The sequence below is a fragment of the Salmo trutta genome, chromosome 32 (genome assembly GCF_901001165.1).
Source record: "Salmo trutta chromosome 32, fSalTru1.1, whole genome shotgun sequence".
In the NCBI taxonomy this organism is placed as follows: Eukaryota; Metazoa; Chordata; class Actinopteri; order Salmoniformes; family Salmonidae; genus Salmo; species Salmo trutta.
In genome coordinates this window covers 7,690,373-7,716,076 of record NC_042988.1, presented here as the reverse complement: position 1 = coordinate 7,716,076, position 25,704 = coordinate 7,690,373, and the positions used below count along the sequence as shown (strand labels likewise).

Genomic DNA, 25,704 nt, shown 5'->3' with positions numbered 1-25,704 from the left:
GTTTTCTCCTTCTGCTCTTTCGATGCCTATGAAATCACCATCATACCGCTCCTGGTCACTCTGACTGACTCCACCTTCCTCAATTTGTCCAATTTGTCCTTCACCATCTTCGTAATCACAAAGGTCTCCCAAATAAACATCCTTATTCATGAATGGTACACCAACCAGAAACTGCTGTTCATTTCCAGATTTAGCTCTTTTAGCTCAATTCTTCTTTATTACCGTGGTTCAGTCATTCTTACCAACTTTACTCGCGCCAACAGAATCAAACACTGCGTCAGCTTCCGCCATTGCACGACCTGCCACCACCGGGCCAGATTCAAGTTTGTCAATCCACCTCCCATATTCCTCTTCTCCAGAAACCATCATCCTTCTCGTAATCAAATCGTTTTATCTCACCATTGAAGTCCCTTCACTCGAACCATTTTCAGAGAGTTTGGTAAGCTAATTGTCTTTTGGCAATCAAGGTAAAATGTTCCTGAGGTAAAAAAATGAATATTACCATCACATTCTATTTCCCGTCCCCTGGCTTTACAATTGGACTTGCTCGTGCCTTGCAGGGAGCCTCACGAATCTGCGGTACGCCACTGGTCATGGCATTGACATTAATGATGAATGATAAGTTATAACACAGCTACAAGTACTGAAAGTAAGTCCATAGATTGAGATATGGTGGGAGTTGATGTGGGGTGGCGTGGTGCTTTTGTAAATCTAAGATTCTGGTACGTCTAAGACTCTCAACTCACATTCATATAACATTAAAATGTTCATTATACTTCATGGATGGAACTTGTTAGTCATGATGCACCGATGCTATCCCTCTGACATCATCAGCATCGCAAAAATTCATTGCCAAAACCTGAAAGTGAAATTCACGTCCACTGTGTGTCACTAATGTTGAATATAATTCAATTTGAACTTACTCTGACGATTGTCCATGGGGTTGGTTTATATATAGCGTGGAATTTGAGACAAAATATCTGAAGGAACATATCAATAAACAGGTCAGCTGCATACCCTCTTCCTCTGTCAAAATAAAAGTCTGGCACAAGTTATGGCTTGCTTGCCAACATATGGCGCACTTGCAGGACTTTTGTTTTGACATGAGGTGTTTGACATGTTACATGCTGACCACACCTATCATGTCGCGTGCGCAAGCATTGCAAAATAAATGTACACATACATGTTATTCAATTATTGCACCCACACTACTCGCGTTCGCCAACGAGCATCTGCGTTGCCAAGCCCTAAAATAGAAGTTAGTTCTATTTGTGACGTTGAACACGGTACAAGTCCTGCCTTTCCCATCTCCTCATTGGTTTATAGAAGCAGATACCCACGTGCCATCTCCTCATTGGTTATACACACGTGGGTGATTGAAAGATGAACTGAGGTAGGTCGGTCGGTCGTCGTGTCAATACTATGAAAGTTAGCTGCCAATCGCCATATAAAATCCAACGAAGAAAAAGCCTGGATGGAGGAGAGATGACTGGAAACGATTCGGTTGACTGTTTTATGTGTGGATTAATTGTCAGAGGACCTTGTGAATTTCAGGTAAAATAACAACTCAACATTTATATCCCAAATTAGCTAGCAACAGCGAGCTAGCCAAATGGGAAAATTAGCTAGCAACTGCAAGCTAGCTAGCTAAATTGCCAAAAATGTTTAATGCTTTTTGACCTATCCCCAAATCAATATAATTGGTTCAGAATTTGTTTTGATATTTCAACCTGCGTGTTGTGATCGCGTTTGGTGTGGGGGGGACAAAATCAATGTGCGCACGATGGCGCACGTGCGCTTCCAGTCTGGGCATGGTGTTGGGCACCTGCTGCAGACCCACGTTTGGAAAGTCTGTTTATTATTATGTTCCTTCGGATCTCTTTTCTCAAATTCCAAGGTATTTAAAAACCAACCCTATGGACAATCGGCAGAAAAAGTTCAAATTGAGTTTTATTCAACATTCGCAACAGACAGTGGACATTCATGTTTTTGCCAATTCAAATGTAGTAACTATGGATTCAATCCGTATCGCTGAAGAACCGCGGAACATTTTTAAGGTAATTTCCGATTGAGCCGACATATGCAGCGTTTGCAGTGAATGCAGTCGCAGTGAATGCAGTCTCCGCGAACGCAGGAACATTGCCTTTACATTTCAATGGAGTGCCTGCGATACGGATTGAATCCAGCCCTAAGTTGTCCAAGGGACACCATAGGAATGTTGGGGCTAGGAACTTGTAAAAAATTTTGATTTTAAAGATAATAAATAGTAGCCAAGACATCATGTGCTGCAGAGAACAACAGCTTTATTGAAAAATGTATCACTATTAGTTTCAAACAATAAGATTAAGAAATGAAAATACTTAAAGGAAATAACTCTAAAATATATTATCCAAAAGCTTGGAGCTCTACAAGTTCCCATTTCACCCCTAAATATGAATGTATGCATAAACAGTAGCACCACCATGAATCATATATCTAAATAAGACATTTAATAATCTTTTCTATAAATGTACTAATCAATGGTAGCTCAGAGTAATAGAGTCAATATAGAAAGTGCTGTTGTTGATTTCAGAGAACAAAATGCAAATGCCTGAAAACCCCTGGAGTCAGGCTCTACCAGATCCAAATTAAATCTACTCTAGACTAAAAAGCATGTTTAATGGAGAATCTGAATCGAAAATGCTCTTCAGTGCAGGGCAAGGCCTAATCTGTATCTGGGAAACCGAACCCTGGAGACAGGCTCTTGCTGGCTGCCTCTCCAGCCCACGTCTACAGAGTGCAGTTGGCCTCCAGTGACTTCCTGCACTTGGCGACGGTCAGGTAGGTCTCGACCTTGGGGGGAAAAAATAGAAGAATGGGATGTAGTTGACACATTTTAATGTGAGTGTTCTAGGTCACTAGACCTTTCTCGGGAACAGGCTTGATCAATGAACAATAATAGTAATAATATATGGGTTAAAGACCCAAAGATACTTTGCAATAGAGAGCACAAAAAAACAACGCACTGTAGAAAATATAGGAAGGCACATGAAATAGAAGGCAACATGGTTTTGCACCTTGTGCATGTCCTTCTTGAAGCAGGCCAACAACTCGTAGTTCCTCCTGACGTTGCCGTCGCCCCCCAGGTTCTGGTAGTAGTTCCCGTAGGGGGGCAGCTGCTGAGAGTCATTGTCATCCAGGCTCAGTACGCCATCCTGGCTCCCCTGTGGGAGACATAGAGAGATGCATGGTGGGGTGGATGTGTGCATATCAATATTTGTTTATTGGGCCTTTCTGAAAGCACACACGGCAAAAGAAACATGCATAAATATCCTTGAATGGGCCGATATTCAGTCATTGAATGGGGTGTTACTGATATAGTCACTATTAGTGATGATAGATGAGGTCAGTTACCCCATCACAATGTAAAGCACTGAAAGATCTGCTGAGAAGAGGCAAACGTGGTCCTACACTATGCTTTCTAACTAGGAAAGCATAGAGGTATTTCACTTTCATGTCACTGTAAACCCCAATGTGCTGTCATTACTCAAAACGTTTTAGGAAACCCGTTGCACTTAATATATAGAATCTGACTGCAGTTATAGTCATTACTCCAGTCACCCTGTGAAGGGTCCAGATTTGAGTTGTATCAGCTTGACATTTTTTAGTAATGCCCTCACTAAGTCACGTCCCCAATATCATTTCCCAGTGTGCTTGGCCTTTTTGAGTGAATTGTAGTTATCACCCATGACTCTATTTGTTAGTGACAGAGACATGGTTGTCATTCATTTTCAGTCCTGTGGCCTTCAAGTGAATTCCTAGGCAAATATTAGCATTATAATTCAACTCTTTATAACAATACATTACATATCTCATAAGACCGTATTTTGAGGCGTAGCTGTACCCTAATACAGTGGCCTGAAACTCATAGTTTACAGGCCACATCAGGCCTGCAAGTCGGGTTTGCAAAATTCTGGTAAGTTATTCATCTTTGTGAAAATGTTGAAAAATGTATGTTATATATCTTTGTGTAGCATACGATGAATCAATCACTCAATGTTCTGTACATGCAAAAACACATGGTTAAAAACAATTCCAAAAAATCTACCTGCAGTAGAGCATGCTGGGTAAAAAGTTAATTTGTTATAACTTAAAAAAATTGTGTTGATGTGACTTCTCAATTAGTTTGGAGCCAGTACCACAAACATTTTAAGTAATAATGACTTTTCATTGACTTTGAGTTCAACTTACTAGAAGTATTTGAGTTAAAAATGCCTTGGTGTTTACAGTGCACAAAGTCTGGCACCACAAATGGTCATTGTTCTCCCTCCTTTCTTTACCTTGATGAGCAGGTTGATGCCCACTTTGAGGTCGCTGAGTTTCTCAGAGATCTGGTTGGAGTTTCTGACCATTAGGCTGTTGGAGATGGTCAGGGTCTGGCTAGGGTACTCCCAGGATTCAATCAGACGGAAAGAGATATGGAGCAGCTTCAGGACCTGTGTGTGTGTAGAGAAACCACAGATTATTGGAAAATGAAGTTGCGTTGTATTGTACAGCCTGAGATGCCCTATTTACATGATTGAGTTAAAAACATTTGGGGCTGGTTTCCTGGACAGAAAAGCACAAAACTGAGAATGTAGATGTAGAGAAACCACCGATTTAGAGTGATGGTTTTACTTGCAATGACTGTGATATGTGGTTGTTTTACCTACCTTAGTTGAAGGCACTGAGGTATAGCAATGTGTTAATGCCAGTTGAAAACTCTCTGTCATGGCTAGATTTCATTTCCACCATTTTTTTTATTTGACCACCAACCCCGGCCAAACCCTAACGACGGTGGGCCAATTGCGTGCCGCCCTATGGGACTCCCAATCACAGCCATTTGTAATACAGTCTGGAATCGAACCAGGGTCTGTAGTGACACCTCTAACACTGAGATGCAGTGCCTTAGACTGCTGAGCCACTCGACAGCCATGCATGATGCTGCCTCTGCTTGTCATTGTAAATCAGAATTTGTTCTTAATTGACTTGCCTAGTTAAATAATGGTAAAAAAATTCAAATTAAAACATTTATAAATTGGAGTTTAGATAATTGGTGGTCTGCTTTCCCAATAACTAATGACTAAGTTCTATCGATTGTTCAAATTGAGATGCCATATTATTTATTTTGGAATCATGCATCATGGAGGAATTCATATTTAAGGTGAATAGCAGAGTGGACCTGTCACAATTTTACACTTTTATATGGTTTTAAAGGGCATAACATGCGTAATTGTCTCAGCCAGGTTACTTACTGAACTCTTCTGAGTCTCAAGCTTGTCGATTGGGCTCACGATGGAGTCAGAGTTACAGAAGTCCAGCAGGAATATCTTGTTCAGCTGTCTGCGTTCATCAGGCAACAGGGTGCCTTCCTGCACAAAATCACAAAGAAGGGAGAGAGATTTTCTGTTTTTTTTTTAGCCGCGAGGGTTGTGTAAAGAGGATACTGTCTACAAGAAGAAGAACAATCATTAATACATTATTTGATATGTCAAAAGAAGATTCAAAAGCTGTCTTACAAAGTCATTGAACATCTTCTGAGCCATTAGGTGGAGATGTTGCACCCGGTTCACCGCGATGTTGAAGAGCCGTTGGTTTTCCATCGCTGCCCCTTGGCTCAGAAAACAACTGACCAGTAAGACTGGCATCAGCAGAAACACTAAAAGAGAGATTAAATAAAATAAGAAATGTATAAAACGAGTAAGTCGAATTATGGTGAGATACATTAGTTAGATATTCTCAGCCATCGTACACCAATAGCCTAGCGGTTAAGAGCATTGGGTAAGTAATTGAAAGGTTACCGGTTTCAATCCCTGAGCTGACTAGGTGAGAAATCTGTCGATGTGCCCTTGAGCAAGGCACTTAACCCTAATGGCTCCTGTAAGTCGCTCTGGATAAGAGTGTCTGCTAAATGACTCAAATGTAAATGTTATAGATCACATAGTTAGGTTGTTAAAGCAGGTGGTTCTGTGTCAATAGATTATAACCTCATAGTAGTAGAATACTTGTTCACTTTTCTCTGCCGTGTTGGCCCCTGCCTCAGTGATTAAATGTGTAAGTTAAACTGTACTAAAATGGTACACTGACTTCCCACTAAAAAAAGAAATAGACAGAAAAAGCAGGCTTACCTTGTCCCATTTTTACTCTTAATTGCCAAGGATGATTACTTAACTTGAAAGTGCGGTGGTCGGTTGAGTATGTTGCCGTTTGTTTGGGACCACTGTTTTTATAGATGGGGAACCCATGTTTTAATGTATCACCAGGAGGAAACATGAGATTTTCATCCATTTACCACCTTTCATTAATAGGACCTGTTTTTAATGCGTCAAATCAATCCTACATTTTCCCATGAGTTTGGGAAGAGGGGACGTGTCCTAAAAAACAACTTACTTGATGACTGAACGAATTAGGGTCAAAACACAACACAAACCTCTGTTTAGGATGTAATGAATGGACACAAGTTACGCACACACACCCACATACACACACAACACCGGTTATTCTGCCATTCCGCCTGTGGTACTGGAGATAACATGCAGTATTTGACAAATGTATTATATTGCTTCTTTATCAGCACCAATATTTTATTGTTTAATGTCAAATTGAATGTCCTATGGCATTAAAACCTCTTTAGGATCGGACCCTTTTTCCCAATTTTCGCCTAAAATGACCCAAATCTAACTGCCTGTAGCTCAGGCCCTGAAGCAAGGATATGCATATTATTGATACCATTTGAAAGGAAATACTTTGAAGTTTGTGGAAATGTGAAAGTAATGTAGGCGAATATAACACATTAGATCTGGTAGACGATAATACAAAGAAAAAAACATGCAGGTTTATTTAAAAAAAAACATTTCTCATCTTTGAAATGCAAGAGAAAGGCCTGCATGTATTACTGCAGATTAGGCACAATTTTGATTTTGGCCACTAGATGGGAGCAGTGTAAGTGCAAAGTTTTAGACTGAGCCAATGAATCATTGCATTACTGTTCAAAATGTTGTATCAAGTCTGCCCAAATGTGCCTAATCGGTTTATTGTTACATTTTCAAGTACATAACTCTGCACTCTCCTCAAACAATATAATGGTATTTTTTCACTGTAGTAGCTACTGTAAACTGGACAGTGCAGTTACATTAAGATGAATTTAAGCTTTCTGCCCATATCAGATATGTCTATGTCCTGGGAAATGTTCTTGTTACTTACAACGTCATGCTAATCACATTAGCGCACGTTAGCTCAACTGTCCCGTGGGGGGACACCGATCACATGGAGGTTTAACATTTAGTCAAAGATCTCAAAGTAGACACACAGAGAAGAACCTGTCAAGGACTCGAGACGCACATGTTAGAATATATAGTTTTATGTTTAAATTCAGACAGGGTCTTGTTACCATACACAACATAAACAGTCACTTGATCAATAACCAGTCCGTGAAATACCCAATCCTTTTTCTTTTTGTGTGAGAGCCTTTGTTATACCTGACGAAGATCCTTTGAGTAATTGAAACTGTCAATAAGTCTAATAAAGGTATCTATTGGAGCAAGTGCGTAGGCCCTACTTCATTGATTTTGGGGTAAAAATCTATATGCTGTTAAAAAAGTACACATCTCAGAGGATAACACATGAATGCTTTCAGCCTAGCAGCATGTGTGCTTGACTACACAATGCTACTAGCCCAAAGCCTTCACTCTGTTTGTGCCGCACCACCTTACTGGATTGTTTACGCTACACGTGTAAGGTGTCATGACACCTACAAAGGTTACCTGGTCAATAGTCATGACAGTAATGAGATCATGGTTGATGTGTGTCAGTGTGGCATACGGGGGAGCAGACCGTTCCGGTGTGAACATTCAACCTAGGTCCATATTCAGCGTTCAGGACACGGAGACGTGCTGAATGTCAGGCTAGGCCCAGCGCTGTCCTAATCCTTTCCTGGCGAAAACAGAAATTGATCTGTTAACCCGCATCACTTTGGAAGGGCGGCAGCAAGTGCATTTACTGACCTCATTACCTTGTTGAATATGTGGTAGCTGGCTTTCAAAAGAGCATTACAAAATGTTTTGTTTCGGCCACACTATCTGATTGGATGTAGAGATGACTTGTTTTGAGAGTACAGCAAATCAACAATGCTGTATGTACAGCATATATCGATAAAGATTTTATTCCATCAACCAACCTCTCACCTTGCCCCACTGTAGGATACGTGTTGTCTGTAGCAAAATGTCAGAAATCACTCAAAGTTCAGTCGTTGTTTATGTTTAGTCATATACTGCATCACTGTGGTTCCTAAACTTCTTTCCTTTTTACCCTTATTGACCCTTATGGAAAATCCACATGAATTTCACATGTGAAGTGTTTCAAAAACATGTTTTCACGTGATCTTATGTGAAGTTAATGTGATAACGTGACAACATGTAAAGTAATGTGATAACATGAAACTGCACATGTGAGAACATGTTATCACATGTGAAGTGTTCTTAACACGTTATTTATTTTCCACATGTGAAATCAAGTGTTCTTTCTGTATGGGGAGTCTCACCAACTCTCTCTGTATGATCGGCTGTATGGCCTCATACCCATTTATGTTTTAGCATGTTTCACCTGATCTGGATTAGCCAATTTACAGATGAACTGAAAATTATTCTTGAACATTATTATCACGCTACAGAAGAAAGATCCTCTACATTACAGAACATTTCCTGCATGGGTATTGGGTGACACTGTTTTGATGCAATACACACATTAATGATATAAGTCTATAACACAACATGTAGGGAGGTATTATACTCTACAGCTGCATCGGGGTTCCCTTGGCTTAACCTGCCAAATCCTTTGAACACGCATGTCATGACTGAGTGTGTGAGGTTCATGTTAAATGAGTGTGTGCCCCTTTAAGAGCGCACACGATTTATGGGAGAGGTAACTGGAGGAAGAAAGAGAACATAAAATGTAAGAGTATAGGACAGAGCGTAAATAAACGAGCCCAGGGTTTACTAAGAACAGCTACTGAGTGGAGAATGTCTACGTACATCTGCATGTGCTTATGGGGTTGCCACATATAACCGTTGTGATGTGGTTGGAACTCACTCCAACTCTGCCTGGGCCTCTGTGCCGCATCACACTGACCTTTATAGGTAGGAAGTGTAATGGCGTACTATAATACCTCTCCGTGAAATGAAATTACGTTGAACCAACGTGGACAAGACGTTGAATTGGCGTCTGTGCCCAGTGGGTTGTCTTGTTACACTTACCTAGATATAGTGTTTGGATTTACATCAAGGGGATAAACGTGAGCTACGTCTACACTGTTCTAAGGAACGAAACTGCAGCTAGGTGCCAGTGGGTGATTATATCACTCAGTTCAGCCTCCGCTGCTCAATTCCAATGAAATGGCAAATGGCATCTTCCCAGGCGAGGTACACGACCCTCCACCACTCTGTCAAACAAGCCGGTGAGACCCTGACGCAATCAAAGGTGATATGCACATCCGAAACCTGAACCTGAAATCCTGACAATGACTTGGAGCGGAAAAGTCCATGGCCCCCGTAGCAAACACCAACGCTCCCCCCACCCTCTGGTCACTCTTTCCCCCTGGCAAAGAGTGACCGTCCCTGGCCCCTATAGTCTCGCAGTGTTTGGTCCCAGGCCAAGATGTCTTCATGCCTTCTATGCTATTCATTCCGCTGTGCCAGAGACTATAGCAGGAGCTATAAGAAGGAATAGCAAAAGCAATGGTCAACATTTGAGATTTGTCCTAATGGAACATTTTCAACATTTTCCCTTTCTTTAGATCTTGTCGTTCACAGATTGTATCTTCCTCCCTTGACCGTTCATGTGGACATTTTGTCAAATCCATTGCGCAGAATACTGTTTTAACTTGCTTTAAAAAAAAAAAAAGTATTAATGTTATTTCTACAAGATGTGTTGAGTGTGTGTGTGTCAGGAGAGAAGTGTCTCTGAGAACGTTATCACCAAGTTAACCTATCAGCGGTGTCTTCAGTTTGACAGGACTTGCAGTTCTATCATTGGCCCCCAGGTGGCAATTGATTAAACTTAATGAGAGAGGATAAGTGCATGGTCAGGGGGGAAAAGTTTTACCTTGTGAATACTCTTATGTAAATCAAATGTCAGCTCCTGATATTGATTCGCAGTTTCTGTTCTTGACATGTTACAGTTGTGCAGTAGTTGGATACACAAAAAAGTATGTGTACACCTGCTTGTCGAAAATCCCATTCCAAAATTATGGGCATTAGTATGGAGTTGGTCCCCACTTTGCTCCTACAACAGCCTCCACTCTTCTGGGAAGGCTTTCCATTCGATTTTGGAACATTGCTGAGGGGACTTGCTTCCATTCAGCCACAAGAGCATTAGTGAGGTTAGGAACTGATGTTGGGCGATTAGGCTTGGCTCGCAGTCGGCGTTCCAATTAATCCCAAAGTTGTTTGATGGTGTTGAGGTCAGGTGTCTGTGCAGGCCAGTCAAGTTCTTCCACACCAATCTCGACAAACCATTTCTGTATGGACCTCGCTTTGTGTACAGGGGCATTGTCATGCTGAAACAGGAAAGGGCCTTCCACAAACTGTTGTCACAAAGTTGGAAGCACAGAATCATCTAGAATGTCATTGTAGCGTTAAGATTTCCCTTCATTGGAACTAAGGGGCCTAGCCCGAACCATGAAAAACAGCCCTAGACCATTATTCCTCCTCCACCAAACTTTACAGATGGCACTATGCATTGGGGCAGGTAGTATTCTCCAAACCCAGATTAGTCCGTTGGACTGCCAGATGGTGAAGCATGATTCATCATTCCATAGGACGTGTTTCCACCGCTCCAGAGTCCCAATGGCGGCTAGCTTTGCACAACTCCAGCTAACGCTTGGCATTTCTCATGGTGATTTCAGGCTTGTGTGTGGCTGCTCGGCCATGGAAATCCATTTCATGAAGCTACCGACGAACAGTTATTGTGGTGACGTTGCTTTCAGAGGCAGTTTGGAACTCGGTGTTGAGTATTGCAACCGAGGACAGGCGATATTTATGCGCTTCAGCACTCGGCAGTCCCGTTCTGTGAACTTGTGTGGCCAACCACTTTCGCGGCTGATCTGTTGTTGCTCCTAGACGTTTCCACTTCACAATAATAACATTTACAGTTGACTGGGGCAGCTCTAGCAGGGCAGAAATGAGACAAACTGACTTGTTGGAAAGGTGTCATCCTATGACAGTGCCACGTTGAAAGTCACTGAGCTCTTCAGTACAGGCCATTCTACTGCCAATGTTTGTCTATGGAGATTGTTTGGCTGTGTGCTCGATTTTATACACTTGCAACGGGTGTGGCTGTACTAGCCAAATCCACTAATTTGAAGGGGTATCCATATACTTTTGGCCATGTAGTGTATTAGCCTAACTCATGAGATTTGTTTTCATCCTGATCAAATGTAGCCTGCTAAACATCCTACTCCAAAGAGTGAATGTCAAAGACAATGTCCAAGCTGAATTTTGATTCTTCACAACCACCAGGCCTTCCATCACCACTGTCCGTCTTGAACTTTGATTAAGATCTTTCAGCAGAATAGAATATGAGGATGTGATACTATAGAATCCCCTATCGACATCCAGACACAGAGCGGAGGAGCAGCAAGACAAGCAGTGGGTCATTTAAAATGACAAGATATATATAGACACGCCGGTCAGAGAATGTGCTTACGCTGCTCTGTGCTCACTGTCACCCTCGGCATCTTCAGAGAGGATACCGTTCAGGGGCGTATTTAAGTGTGGGAAGACTGCCAGGCTTCGGTATTTGCTGGCACATGTCCAATGTCTCCCAGAGTGTTCTGCCGGGGTCCTGTAAACGTGCTGTGACACCCAGCGAGGTCTCCTGTCCCCGTACTTTGTTATCCGATCAAGCAACATGTTGTTTGTTGTTTGGTTGTTTGATGGACAGGGACGTCACCACGACCGGGCTTGCGGGGCTTTAGCCCTGAATGATTTTGGGTAAACCCTGACTCTTTTGCGCTGCTGCTGCTGCTGCTGAAAACAAATATATACACTGAATGCGTCACTTAGTTCGTAGAACCATGGTTACGCGAAACTCCCAAAGTCATCCAACCGTTATAATAAATGTAAAGCAATTGCCGCGCGTGGTCAACTAGATGGTCAGTTGTTAGCTAAGTTTAGTTGAGAATGTTAGCTAAGTTTAGTTGAGTGCTCATGATCATTCATCTAGCGAATTGAAAGCAATGCAGATGTTCTCTACACACACACAATTAGGCCTATATAGCCTACCTGATGAGTTTCCCTAATGTTTTCCTGAACTTTCCAATACTTTTCTGATGCGTTTTAGTCACACAGCCTACTGACCACAATCCATTGAATTAATACTAAGTGTTGATTATTTTGCATTGGGTAGAGCACAGAGCATGGAAGAACAAAATATCAGTGGGAAGTGGTGCTGGAAGTGCTGCAGATACATTTAAATAAATGTGCCTAATTCTATAATTATTCATGTCTGTACAGAAATAAATTAAATAATTGAAAATACCATACCAGAGAGCATAATTTACCCACAGATGATCAATAGCTTCTTTAAAAGAAAATTGCTGTCGATTTTGTTTTGTCACATCATCAGCGCATGTAAGCCTATTGTCAGAAAGCCGGCAACTGGGCAGCCCACGGGAAATATCAAACAGCTGATTGTTGAGTCGTGGCTGTCAAAGTGGCTGTCAATGAACAGAAGGCAGCAGTTAAAAGGCCTTTCGCAATATTTCAAAACACAATTGCGGGTAAAAACCTGTGTGGATGAGTGAGTGCCACTGGAAAGTTGGTGGACCATAATTTCCTCCTCATATTGTAAGATCTGTGTCTCTATTCTTTTCATTGGCCTATATGCTATTGGTTGCATTTAAGACATGGTCGTTCGTTTTGTTGATCCCGGTATGACAGTGTCAGAGTGGCCTGTCAGTTTGATCATTTGTGTGGTATTTAAAAACAATCTTGTAATGTCTCCAGTCATGTAGAATTATTTACAATTGCATGAAATTATTTTAGAAAAGGCAATTTTTCTCCAACCCGCAAATACAATGCTATGCATGCAAGGGCTGAGCCCCGAATGTTATGAAACTCTGGTGACGCCCCTGTTAGTGGAGCTGGGAGTGAGTCAGTCACGTGGTAGAGTAGGTAGCTAGCTAGCTAATCACCCATGCATTTCCTTAGCAGCTAATGGGGAAAGGGAAAGGACAAAGGGTGAACAGCAAAGCAGCGGGCGGAGTTCAGTGTCATTCCACATTAATGAATGGTTATGTTTCCCTCACCACGCCACAGGGCCGCGTTTTTTCTAATGCGTTCTATGAATAGGAAAGGGGGGGGGGGGGGCGTGAAGAGGGGGCAGAGTTGAATGATCCCGATTCCAGATGTCTCTATTACACCCACCCATCTGCCCACCTTCTCCTGAAAGTGCAAAGTGAATGTAGAGGGCTGTTTCGTGTCCCTTTTTAGATGTGACTCCAATAACTATTTTAGACAACTATCAAGGATCTATCCTATTAACATTTGAGACTGTTACTTCTGCTCCTGACGTCTTAAAAAAATATAACATGACAATTTGTGGTAGATGTTGGAACGAGGAAAACGGCGGCTGGTGTTGTCTATCAACAAACAAACAACTTTTTTTGCCATCCAATGTCACTTCTGGAAGGGTTTCATCTCCTCACGGTGGACAGTACATACGCAAAGCTGCCGCAAATAGGCCTTGGCTATACAGAGCTGATTCATGAGATTAACTTAACACAAGTAACAACTCGCTCTTATCTTAAGATAAAACATTTTGCGTGACCCTTTTGAAGTAGCTTAAAAAAAAATTGTTACATTTGGAACATCTGTCCCCTATACTAGAATAAGTGGTGACTCGAAAACCTGGAGATCCTCAAGGAACCGTTGTTAGTGAAGGGTTCATCCTGGAGGAAACCTGGAGTGGGGCAGTGGCTTAGTAGGGCCACCCTTTAGAGTAAATGTCACTGCTGTTCATCTGTTCTGTTCTATTGCCGTCACATGTTAAGGTTGAACACTGACAGTTTTGTAGCTTCAATGAGTTCCTCTTTGGCCTATGCAAATTCCAAAGTTGGAATAGTTACCACTTTATTGTATATAATCATCAATGTTAATATTATATTAGAAAATGTAATATGCGTAAATATTCAAGGGACATTTTACATTTGCACTGTACACTTAATATGATGAACATGAATGACATTTATGCTAACGGGTGACGAAAAATAACTATCTGAAAGCCATGCCTCAAATAAGCCACGCCTCCAATGTGATAGGCTGCCACCTCTACAATAAAGTATTGAAAAGGTCACATTTTTTTACCCCTCCCATCACTAAAAGGCTCCGGTTTGAACCTTTTAGAGATGGGTTCTTTTAAGACCCTTTTGGAACCTCTAGGAACCTTTTTCCAAGCAACCCAGAGGGTTCTTCCAGGCACTTTTACTTAGAAGAGTGTAAGGTGTATCATAGCTTCACTCCACAAAGTCGATTGCTACTGTAAGTATTTTGTAGGCATTTACCCCTAATTTGTAGTAGACATGTGGTTTGGTTATAAATGGTGTCATGTTTTATGGCTGACATTTTTACGTCTCATCAGAGCGGTGGAATGGTACCTACAGTGGGTACCATGCACCAGCTGGTCCCAAAGGGGGCATACCCTCTCCTCTGATCCTCTCTCTGTCCCCCCTCCGTCTTCCATCAAAACATCTGTCTCCTCTGTTGTTGAGCTGCTCGGACTCTTGTTCGGAAGAGATTCCACGTGTTGACAGGACAAGCCCTGCCAGTGCTTCTCTAGTCTCACTACATTGGGCAAAATCCATACCACTCCAAGGCCATGCTATTCCCCTCCAATCACATACACACAAGCATGCAGCACACTTACACACACACACGCATACACTTACACTTTTCGTGTGAAGTAAACACAACAAAAGTTCAGCACCTGTAACACAGCGCTCTGTTTTGTTTTGGAAACGTAATGCTGCATTGATAGCGTTGGCAGGAAACAAACAATGTTCTACCACTGTTTTAATTACAAATCCTGTTTTCTCTTGAGTTTAATTATACATTCATCATTGAACAAAGAAGTTGTTTAGCTATTTACCATACTGTATTTGGCAGCGTAGCCTAGTGGTTAGAGCATTGGACTAGTAACTGAAAGGTTGCACGTTTGAATCCCTGAGCTGACAAGGTACAAATCTGTCTTTCTGCCCCTGAACAAGGCAGTTAATCCACCGTTCCCTGGTAGGCTGTCATTGAAAATAAGAATTTGTTCTTAACTGACTTGCCTAGTTAAATAAAGAGAAAAAAAAAAAAAAATTCAGGTCTTACATAAGGGAATTTTACAATATTTAGTGCATGATATCCTGTATACTGTAAGTATTTTACATCACAGATTAAGCTATGGTATGGCTGTGAGAACTATCTAATCGATATCTTTGATGCACAATAATAAAGTGAGACTATTTATGGACTGGGAACTAAGGCCTTAAACTAAAGGTTTAAATAGATATCTGACTGCTGGTTAAGCACCACCCACTAGAAATAGAAATACTAACTAAATCTAAATCTCAGAATTCCCAAATGCTCAAGATACTGCATATACTCTTGTATATGTCACATCTGGAAATTGTTATTGATCATAACTGGGAACAAAGGTGTCGTGACTGGTAAAAGTGAGATACTTGAAAGCTACTCATGTTTGGCAGGAAAGTTATGGCTTGTATAGTTGTCCAGCAGATGGCATATACAGCATACTTGTGAACAAATACATCATAAAGATCCCTCCAAAAATATTTGTGTGATACAATACAACTGGCAGAGCACCCAAACACATCTTTCTTTTTTTATTAAAAATGTATTAGAATTGTTAAAAAGTAAAATTGTAAAGCATAATATGTACTGGTGTGTATTTGCATTTATAGTTTATCATTACATGAATTAAACACTCTTCATATCGACAATACAAAGTAATACAATCTCCAAAATCCTCCACAATTGAGCAGTGAACATATAATGTTTACAGGCCAGTAAAAAATGCAATATAACCGTCCTTCTCTATCACTTTCACACAGTATTACTATTGTAAACAATGGTGCATGACATCTGTTATTTACATTTCACAATTCCAAGGTCCTCTGCTTGAATGTTCACACAGTGCGTAGAACATGATTTACAGGCAAACCAGTCTCCCTTTGGATGAACTGCTGTTGTAGGTAGCACTACAAATAGGCACACTTGGTTTAACAAAAACGTACAAAAGTATGCAGTTGCTAGCTTAGTATTTGTCCTTATTTGTCCTTAAAAACTGGTTAGAATGATTGAATCCCTGAAATAAACAGAAAATGTAGTTATGTTACCTAAGTTGTCCTCCACACATTGTTTCAAGAATGTTCCATGCATGTGTAATTAATCCATGCATTTACAATACAAGTTTCCCAAAGAAATTGCAGTGTGCTTGATTGTGCTTATCGGAATGAATTAGTATCTATTGTAAAATGTGCCTCTCCAGACAGAGATTGTGTAAGATACTGTACACACATTTAGGTGAGATTGATATTAAAGTATAATTAAAAAGTAGTTAACATCACACTTTTTAATGAATAAGCTGCATTCCTAACAAGGCTTCATTCTCTAGTACAATGTTTCAAAGTGCTTTCCTACTGTATTCCCATGATTAAGATATTTCTGTGTTATGACTTGTATGGTCATTCTAGCTGAAGCTTTTATCCGAAGTGACTCAGTTAACACGTATAGTATGTGCCCCTTGTGAAAATCAAAAACAACAACTCTGGTGTTACAAGCCCCATGTTCCAATAAACGGACCAGTACATTTTCAGCATGTGCAACTATTGTGAAAATATGTAATTATTAATTTCTATCATACTGCTTAATAGCGCAAATAATTGCAGATTAAAAACCGAACACTGTTAGTAGTACTTGTGTTACTACAGTAGGTTACTTGTGTTACTACAATGAGAAAAGCTAAAAAGGAAAGTTAATTTCCTTAAAAATAAAATCAAAGGAAAATATACAGAAAATTAAGAAATTCGACAATAAAAGAACTGACCTTGTAAAAATTTGACAAATTAATTGTTATTCAGCAGAATTAGTTAACTTCTACGTGATAGGGGTGTGTGTGTGTGTGTCCCGTGGGACGGTTGATTGAGCTAATGTGATTAGCATGAGGGTGTAAGTAACCAAAAACATTTCCAAAATCTAAATTGCGCCTGGGCTGGAAAAATACATCATGGCCTTTCTCTTGCATTTCAAAGATGGTGGTACAAAAAAAAACGCATGTTTTTTTCTTTGTGTTATCTTTTACCAGATCTAATATAATATTCTCCTACATTACTTTCACAGTTAGATTTGGGTATGTCATTTTAGGTGAAAATTGAGAAAAGGGGTCCGATCCTTATTGCAAACGCAAATCATTTCTCAATCTGTTTTCTAAACCTGTTTTTTCATTAAAGTGTTCTCATTTTCAGATGTTAAAGGCATTATTAAATATATTTGGGGTAAAAAAAATATATAAAATACTTTGTATATACTCTAAATCCCAGTGTTAGTATTTGCTTTAATACCTTAAAATGAACACACAAAAGTGTTGGCCAAATACATCAAACCAAACTCCAGACAAATAATAACTTCAAAATACAATTGTATTCAATAAAAAATATATTTAACATTTTTATTTGACGTTCTTGTACTGGTATTTGGAAAATTATAGGGAAGTCATAAAAGTTTAGATTAAAATGACACAGGTACCAAAAGTCAGATTCCATATGAAAAAACGAATACTTCTTGAGAATCCTGTTTTTGGAGTCATATTTAAACTTTGAAGATACAGATGAGAATATTGCTTGCCTTTTTTGTTGCAATTAATACTGCAAGTGCAGTAGAATATTTTTATTTATTTAACTAGGCAAGTCAGTTAAGAACAAATTCTTATTTACAATGACGGCCTAGGAACAGTGGTTTAACTGCCTTGTTCAGGGGCAGAACGACAGATTTTTACCTTGTCAGCTTGGGATTCAATCTAGCAACCTTTCAGTTACTGGTCCAACGCTCGAACCACTAGGCTACCTGTCAACCCAACGAGCTGAATAAAAAAGGTATAAAAAATACAAAAAGGAACATATTTATTAAATGACTTTCAGGGGACTAAAAGGTATGTTTTTGTGTTAAGAGTAAAACCATAGGAGTCAGGTCCCTACTCACTTGTGAGGTGGAGTTTAATTCACTTATTATTATCTTGCTACCTATCTCTTAGGTTATTTAATTCTCAATTGATCTCAACTATATATTACAAGGGGTCTGCTACCACAACTGGGCTTGCATCCATAAATGGGCCCATAAATGGGCCCAAACGTTCAGCTCAGGCTTTGGTGATTGTCTTGCCAACAATAGCTATGATTTCTCAGTCAATACATTTCAGGTTATCATCAACATCAACTAACATTGACTGCTATATTCGTTATCATCATCTCTATGCAATCTCTTGGATTCAGTGGGCTGGGCTCAATGTGTCCCTCAAAGACTTAGTTAGCAAGAAACTCAGACTCTGACCCAAGCCAAACATGCCAACGTTGGACTTTGGAGATGAAGAAGCAGTCTCATCGTCAAAGGCAGAAGACCATGATGATGCAGTGTTTATCCATTGGCTGCACTAGCTATTCAAACATGGGACTCTTTCAGCTGTGAGTTATGGGTTGAGGCCGGGATGGCAAAGGGGGCAGAGTGCGAGATGATCTCGTTCTGAAGCTCCACAGGCGGCGGCGCTTCAGTAGTCTCCGCAGGAGGTTGTGTCGCTGTCAGTTCTTTTCTCTCCCGATTTACATAAGAATCCATATCTACAATGGTTTCATCCACTCCGAGTGATTGTTGGCTTCCATACAGTTTGCTCATCCTGATGGCAATCATTCCCTCCTGCTCTGGAGGCGCTTCGTCCTCCTTGGTTAACTCTTTCTTCTCACGGTACTTGTAGGAAGCGAGATTCATCGAACTTCTCAGCAGACGCTTACGATAGGCTCTCTGAATAACAACAGCTGCTACCACCTCCTGCTTTCGCCTCAGGGTGGTGGTGATTGGCTTGCATGACACTTTAAAGGGCTTGTTGGCCATGAACTTCTCCTCCATGCTCTCCTTCATGGCGTCCATCTCCCCTGATTCTCCCAGCACCTCTGTGGTCAGCGCCCGCAGGATGTCCAGACAGTAGATCTTATCCCCAGGGACAATGGGAAGGTCCATGGTGATCAGCTTGATTGCGTTGGGTTTGGGGATCCTGAGCGGGTCTTTAAGCGTGTCACAGAACTCCGACAAAATGTCGTAGGCGATGAATTGTGACGCGTCAGGGTCGAACTTCTCCCAGGTCTCATAGAACATCTCAAAGTCTTCCTCACACAGCGGGTCGCCGCTCTCCTCTATGGCAACATTGAAGTTCTCAAGGATGATGGCAATGTACATGTTGACCATAAGAAAGAAACACATGATGATGTAGCTGCAGATAAAACAAATTCCCCAACCAAAGCTGCCGCAGTTGCCTCTTACATCTGTGCCTGGATTTTCCACGTCCGGGTCACAGGCCGGAGGTGCACTATTCAGCATGGGTGAGAGGACACCATCCCAATTGGCTGAGGTTGTGATCACGAACAGACAAATGATACTGTTGCCAAACGTTTCAAAATTGAACATATCGTCTATTCCCGCCTCCTTCTTGACATACGCAAAGTTGGACATTCCAAAAATGGAGAAGATAAACATGATGAGGAAGAGCACGAGCCCAATGTTGAAGATAGCTGGAAGTGACATCCTCAGGGAAAACAACAGTGTCCGGATGCCTTTAGCTCCTCGGATAAGTCTCAGAACTCGACCAATCCTGGCCAGTCTTACGACACGGAAAAGGGTAGGTGAGACAAAATACTTCTCTATAATGTCTGCCAGCAGTAAACCTGGAATGGGGGAAAAAAAATACATTTTAGTTTTCATTCTTATTACTATGTTCAATCATGTTTCATTTCAGCAAAAATAAAGAATTCTGTAGCTACATGACTAATGAATACAGTAATTTCTTCATATTCACCGAGGATGGAGAGAATGACAACGACAAAATCTAAAATATTCCATCCGACGGTAAAATAATATTGCCGCAGTCCGATCAACTTGAGGATACACTCTGCGATGAAGATGAAGATAAACGCCAGGTTGATGAAGAAGAGGATTTTATCCTTCTCCTCGCTCTGGTCTTCCGAGTCCACCATCATCGGTACCATGCTGAGGCAGATCAGCACAATAATGAAGATCTCAAAGAATTGTTGGGTGATCAGGTCATAAATAATGCCTGCGAATTTGTTCTTCAACCGCCAATCAATAGAGACCAAGAGAAGGATAGGACAAAAGAGTGAATTAGAGGTATGTTAGGTCAATGACATGCACATGAAAATAACTTTCCCTCCAAAGTATAGAGACATACTGTTATCTTCATAAGGGAGGAACAGAAGCGGACAAGAGCAGATGGTGATAAAGCCTGGCCAATACCTTCTCATTGAGTGGTACCGTATTTAACTTAAAATGCTCTTCTTAAACATTGGTGATGATACAGTTGTATTTGAACTAAGAACACTGTCGCCTAACTGATGTGTAAGGGCTGGTATAGCATCTACAGTAGATGGTATGGAATACATACTCTTTTGTTCTACATCTTTAGGCAGTTTGCCAGTAACTAAAGCAGGTGCTTACCTTGGGTCTAGGAATGGGTTTCTGTAGCTTCTTGGAACCAAGCTTTTTCATGGCATTGTAGTATTTATTCTGTTCCTCTGTCATGAAAATATTTTTCCCTCCAAAGTATAGAGACATACAGTTATTTTCATGTGCATGTCATCTAAAGAAACGTGTAATTTATATGTGTATAGTGTTGTTGTGATAATGTTTTAGAAAGGCTTGCATGCTGTGTTTGCTATTTCGTGACATTATGCTGTAGGAAGGCTACTTATCTTCTTTTTTTGTTGGTTGAAGTTGTCGATAATGACACCAATGAAGAGATTCAGCATGAAGAAGGCCCCAAAGATGATGAATATGACAAAGTAGATGTACATGTAAACATTATCCTCATACACGGGTTGATCTTCCACCTTGTTGACAGAGAGGATACAATCATAAGAAATTAGGTTGTTTTCATACTCATTTCAAAGCGTATAATAATTATTATTATAGTATTAAGAAGGAATTGTCTTACCATACGTGAATCCACAGCGCTATATATTATACCCAGCCATCCTTTAAATGTTGCCTGAGAGAAAAAAATGAGAAAAAAAATGTATGCTTTAAGAAACAGTAGGCTACATGTAACACAGGCCAACACCCGTATTACCACTTCAAACAACTTCAACTATACAACAGAGCTTCAACACCTGCATTGCTTGCTCTTTGGGGTTTTAGGCTGGGTTTCTGTACAGCACTTTGTGACATCAGCTGATGTAAGAAGGGCTTTATAAAACACATTTGATTGAGTAGTAGGCTATATGATTAGTAAGCAACTTGTTTTGAAACTCACTACTTGCAGGAGGGAAAGGTAGCCCATGGCCACGCTGTCAAAGTTGATCTTTGAGTTCATCCAGCGCACGTCGTTATTACCCTCCATTAGTTGTAAGCATTCGGTCCTGTTGTTCACAACTTCAGCAGAGAATATCTCCTCAGACGTGGTGTTGAAGCAGTAGTAGTACTTCCCAGCAAACATGTTGACTCCAATGACGCTGAAGATGAGCCAGAAGATGGCGCACAATAGAAGCACATTGACGATGGAAGGAATGGCCCCCACCAGAGCGTTCACCACCACCTGTGGAAAGGAAATCATGTGCCCAAATTTGAGAGAACCTGCCAATCAAATCCCTAGTAAAAGCAGAGCTTGTACAGTATGTAAAAAGGGATTCATGTTGAACTGCTGAGACTCATTGGAGTGAAATACACTTTGCATTGTTGATCAATTCTCGAAAATGTATCAACAAATGCATTTCATTTCTAAGGCCACAGATTTACATGTTCGGGACTCATCAAATACACCACCACTCTTATTTCAGTTTTCTCGACTTGTAAAAGACGACTCACTCACCCTCATTCCCTCAAATCTGGACAGGGTGCGGAGGGGCCGCAAAGCCCGTAACTTTCGAAGAGATTTGATTGGCCCAAGTTCAGCGTAGCCCAGGATGTTAGCTGTTAAACTAATCATAGACACCTAGGAGATTTGGGATGTGATGACATGTGAAGATTAGCTTTCTCAAAGGAACTCAAATATTGATAATGTTGAAAATATAAAATATAGCTTATGACGAGGATGCACTACCCAGATGGGCTCGGGCTATTACTTTGACTTACATCCACAATGAGGAAGTCCAGCCAGCACCATGCATTTGTGAAGTAGGCCTGGAATCCGTAAGCCACCCACTTCAAGAGCATCTCAATAATGAACACGTAGGTGAAGACTTGATCAGCATATTCCAGGATGACTTTCATGGTCCTGCGCTGTTCAATGTGTATGTCTTCAAAAGCCTGTGAAGAATTGAGCAAAATATCATGGACAGTTGTTTCAAAACACCGTATGTCGGTATCCGCATTGCACTGAAAGAAGGCATCACTCTATCTCACCAAAGCTCCACTACTTATCAGGATCATGAAGATGATAAAGGACTGAAAGTAGTTGTGCTCCACAATGAGGAAGCATGTCTTCCTGAAGTTCCACCAAGTTTTTCCTTTGCCCGTGGTGATGTCACAATCAAGGCAAGAGCATCGTCCAATACATTCTATCAGAGATTTGAGGAAGGAGAACATATGAGGAAGATTAGGCAAAACAACCCTCGCACCCCATCTATCAGTACTATCCACATTTGTCAAGTCAGGCATTTCAGAAGTACAATCAATGCAGGTGAAAAAAATAACGCTCATTCATGGAGATGAGAGGGGTGCTAATGAATTCATGTTCACTTAAAGTGTATTCTACCATTCGAACCATACAGGGAACCTCCATTTAAATAGGCAATATAGTCATTGTCTTATCAGCCAGGGAAACACAACATGACTCAATCAAAAGTACACTAAGTAAGCGAGCCCTGCTCTCTCTCCCTCTCTCCTCCGGAACAACTAAGTAAATCATTGGAGGCTGATGTAGGTTAGCTACAGTATACTCCTCCGGAACAACTAAGTAAATCATTGGAGGCTGATGTAGGTTAGCTACAGTATACTGAACAAAAATAGAAATGCAACAATTTCAAAGATTTTACTGAGTTATATTTCTGGGATCTTTTATTTCAGCTCATGGAACATGGGACCAACACTTTACATGTTGCATTTATATTTTTGTTTAGTGTATATTGACTCCCATGGTAGCATCAAGCCTGTAAGAGGGAGATTCTCTTACTCTCAGTCCAGCAGTTCTCAGGGCTGGTGGGATTTGCCTCTTCTTTCTCCACTTCAGGGGGATTGTCCACTGTCCTGCAGATCAAAGAGGCATTGTCCTGTGCAATATGTTTCCTTAGCTGTAGTGAGAGAGACATCTGTATTAGATAATCTGGGATATCCCATTTGTAAAAACAAAAAAAAAAACATACAATTTAATTAAAGGGATAGTTCACATTTTAATCTTGAACTCGGAGTTTAATCTGGGTTGGATTGAGAGACATGAAATGTATCATCAATTTACTAGGACCTTTATTTAGTCACTGTTCTGAGCAGATATTCCTGGGACACCGCACAACGTATATAGATTAGTTAGAGGAGGAATGATTTAAGTTACCTATGTGCCTATAACTCCTTGCCCAGTCACAGATTCATATGGTATCTCTCTTTTCACATACAGTGCAGCTTGTCACATTATATTAATGAGTAAACACACTGTGGGAAAGAAGTAGGACATAGCAACTGTCGCCCTACAGTCTCTTAAAGTTTGTAAGCATGTCAGCTCCAAATAATTATTCAACCCTTGCACAGAAGAACGTAAATATAAATTGCAATTCAATAATGTTATGCTAACTGTGAGTTATTATGAAAAAAAGACTGGCTTTGTTTATTTATACTGTCAATATGCACTGTCTGATAATTCGTCAAGATGTGTCTTATTCGTGTTTTGAAATAAGAGTCGCCTCTTCACTGTTGACGTTGAGACTGGTGTTTTGCAAGGTACTATTTAATGAAGCTGCCAGTTGAGGACTTGTGAGGCGTCTATTTCTCAAACTAGACACTAATGTACTTGTCCTCTTGCTCAGTTGTGCACCGGGGCCTCCCACTCCTCTTTCTATTCTGGTTAAAGCCAGTTTGCGCTGTTTTGTGAAGGGAGTAGTACACAGCGTTGTACGAGATCTTCAGTTTCTTGGCAACTTCTTGCATGGAATAGCCTATATTTCTCAGAACAAGAATAGATTGACGAGTTTCAGAAGAAAGGTCTTTGTTTCTAGCCATTTTGAGTCTAATCGAACCCACAAATGCCGATGCTCCAGAAACTCAACTAGCCTAAAGAAGGACAATTTTATTGCTTCTTTAATAAGCACAACAGTTTTCAGCTGCGCTAACATAATTGCAAAAGGATTTTCTAATGATCAATTATCCTTTTTAAAATGATAAACTTGGACTTGCTAACATAACATGGCATTGGAACACAGGAGTGATGGTTGCTGATAATGGGCCTCTGTACGCCTATGTAGATATTCCATAAAAAATCTTCCGTTTCCAGCTACAATAGTCATTAACATTAAATGTCTACACTGTATTTATGATCAATTTGATGTCATTTTAATGGACAACATGTGCTTTTCTTTAAAAAACAAGGACATTTCTAAGTGACCCCAAACTTTTGAACGGTAGTGTCAGTCAAAAGTTGACACACCTGCTCATTCAAGGGTTTTTCTTAGTTTAAAAAATTATTTTCTACATTGTAGAATAATAGTGAAGACATCAAAACTATGAAATAACACATATGGAATCATGTAGTAACCAAAAAAGTGTTAAACAAATCCAAATATATTTGATATTTTAGATTCTTCAAAGTAGCCACCCTTTGCCTTGATGACAGCTTTGCACACACTTGGCATTCTCTCAACCAGCTTCACGAGGAATGATTTTCCAACAGTCTTGAAGGAGTTTCCACAAATTTCCACAAATTTCAAATTTGACTCATCAGACCAAAGGACAGATTTCCACCAGTCTAATGTCCATTGCTCATGTTTCTTGGCTCAAGCAAGTCTCTTCTTCTTATTGGTGTCCTTTAGGTTTCTTTGCAGCAATTCGACATAAAGGCCTGATTCACACAGTCTCTTCTGAACAGTTGATGTTGAGATGTCTGTTACTTGAACTCTGTGAAGCATTTATTTGGGCTCCAATCTGAGATGCAGTTAACTCTGAACTTATCCTCTGCACCAGAGGTAACTCTGGGTCTTCCTTTCCTGTGGCGGTCCTAATGAGAGCCAGTTTCATCATAGCGCTTGAAGGTTTTTGCGACTGCACTTGAAGAAACTTTAAAAGTTCTTGACTTTTTCCAGATTGACTGACCTTCATGTCTTAAAGTAATGATGAACTGTTGTTTCTCTTGCTTATTTCAGTTGTTCTGGCCATAATATGGACTTGGTATTTTACAAAATAGGGCTATCTTCTGAATACCAACTCTACC

At 40.5% G+C, this 25,704-nt stretch overlaps 2 protein-coding genes across 2 annotated transcripts in view; both read right to left on the bottom strand.

Annotated features, from left to right (window-relative positions):
- Positions 1 to 2,283: 2,283 nt before the first annotated feature.
- LOC115170947 (somatotropin) lies at positions 2,284 to 6,218 on the bottom strand. The gene is made up of 6 exons (XM_029727357.1): positions 6,147 to 6,218; positions 5,538 to 5,677; positions 5,274 to 5,390; positions 4,320 to 4,475; positions 3,057 to 3,203; positions 2,284 to 2,832 (listed from the first exon to the last, which is right to left on the bottom strand). Exons 1-6 carry the CDS (start codon positions 6,154 to 6,156, stop codon positions 2,770 to 2,772), a joined length of 633 nt encoding a protein of 210 aa, XP_029583217.1. The 5' UTR covers positions 6,157 to 6,218; the 3' UTR covers positions 2,284 to 2,769.
- Positions 6,219 to 15,886: 9,668 nt separating this feature from the next.
- Positions 15,887 to 25,704, bottom strand: part of LOC115170945 (sodium channel protein type 4 subunit alpha B) — a 34,640-nt gene continuing 24,822 nt past the window's right edge. Inside the window, exons 17-26 of the mRNA XM_029727356.1 lie at positions 23,464 to 23,581; positions 22,695 to 22,849; positions 22,425 to 22,598; positions 22,162 to 22,284; positions 21,607 to 21,888; positions 21,289 to 21,342; positions 21,047 to 21,184; positions 20,793 to 20,897; positions 20,137 to 20,407; positions 15,887 to 20,005 (exon numbers count right to left, since the gene is read on the bottom strand). Of these exons, the coding sequence (XP_029583216.1) occupies positions 18,732 to 20,005; positions 20,137 to 20,407; positions 20,793 to 20,897; positions 21,047 to 21,184; positions 21,289 to 21,342; positions 21,607 to 21,888; positions 22,162 to 22,284; positions 22,425 to 22,598; positions 22,695 to 22,849; positions 23,464 to 23,581 (2,694 nt within the window). The 3' untranslated portion in view covers positions 15,887 to 18,731. The remainder of the gene's footprint in view (positions 20,006 to 20,136; positions 20,408 to 20,792; positions 20,898 to 21,046; positions 21,185 to 21,288; positions 21,343 to 21,606; positions 21,889 to 22,161; positions 22,285 to 22,424; positions 22,599 to 22,694; positions 22,850 to 23,463; positions 23,582 to 25,704) is intronic.

Excerpts from the sequence above, each read along its gene's own strand:
- LOC115170947 (XM_029727357.1), bottom strand. Across the intron at positions 5,391-5,537 it reads AGAAGATGTTCAATGACTTT|GAAGGCACCCTGTTGCCTGA; the intron begins GTAAGACAGCTT and ends GATTTTGTGCAG. Across the intron at positions 2,833-3,056 it reads TCAAGAAGGACATGCACAAG|GTCGAGACCTACCTGACCGT; the intron begins GTGCAAAACCAT and ends TTTCCCCCCAAG.